Source organism: Penaeus monodon, chromosome 24 (assembly GCF_015228065.2).
Source record: "Penaeus monodon isolate SGIC_2016 chromosome 24, NSTDA_Pmon_1, whole genome shotgun sequence".
Classification (NCBI taxonomy): Eukaryota; Metazoa; Arthropoda; class Malacostraca; order Decapoda; family Penaeidae; genus Penaeus; species Penaeus monodon.
In genome coordinates, this window is record NC_051409.1 from 21,445,130 (window position 1) to 21,445,694 (window position 565).

Here is a 565-nt window from a genome sequence, read left to right on the forward strand (position 1 = left end):
AACAGAAAGGGTTTAAAAATTTTGGGTTGGGGAAAAAAAAAAACCTTTTCAAAGTGATATTACTGAAAACTGGGGTCTTTCTTTTTCTTAACAACAAAGCGGAAATATTTAATCCACAGCTTCTCATTCTGCACTATTGTCCCTATTGATTTTAATGTTAGCTTGCATTTTTTACACAGGTTTACCTGGAGGAAACTGTACTTGCGCCTGCGCAGTGGAGGTTCGTGCTTTATTTATGATTGCCTTGTATACGTCGAGGGGACTCAGCTGGCCAGTTAGGGGAAGCTCCACTGACACCGCCCCACTCCGGCCTCTGGCAAAGTCGTCGACAGTCCTAGAAAAAGGAAAAAGTATTTTCTTGGAAGCTGTAATATTTAACTGCATCTTTCTTAATAATTTCTTTCCTCTATGTCTGCTTTATCCCTTCCTAATTTAACGTTATCTGAATGATGCATCTCTCCTTGTCAAGCTTACCCTTGTCGGCGAATAGACAGAGGAGACTTCGAAAACAGGTTCAGATGGAGGATGACCTCGTGCTTGTTGGCGTCGTCCCTGTTACTGAATC

At 41.8% G+C, this 565-nt stretch overlaps 1 protein-coding gene across 1 annotated transcript in view; it reads right to left on the reverse strand.

Moving 5' to 3' along the window:
- Window positions 1–118: 118 nt before the first annotated feature.
- LOC119588650 (protein PRRC2A-like) overlaps window positions 119–565 on the reverse strand; it is a 2,853-nt gene continuing 2,406 nt past the window's right edge. Inside the window, 2 exon segments of the mRNA XM_037937287.1 lie at window positions 119–334; window positions 475–565. The exon segment at window positions 475–565 is cut by the window's right edge and continues 97 nt beyond it. Of these exon segments, the coding sequence (XP_037793215.1) occupies window positions 172–334; window positions 475–565 (254 nt within the window). The 3' untranslated portion in view covers window positions 119–171.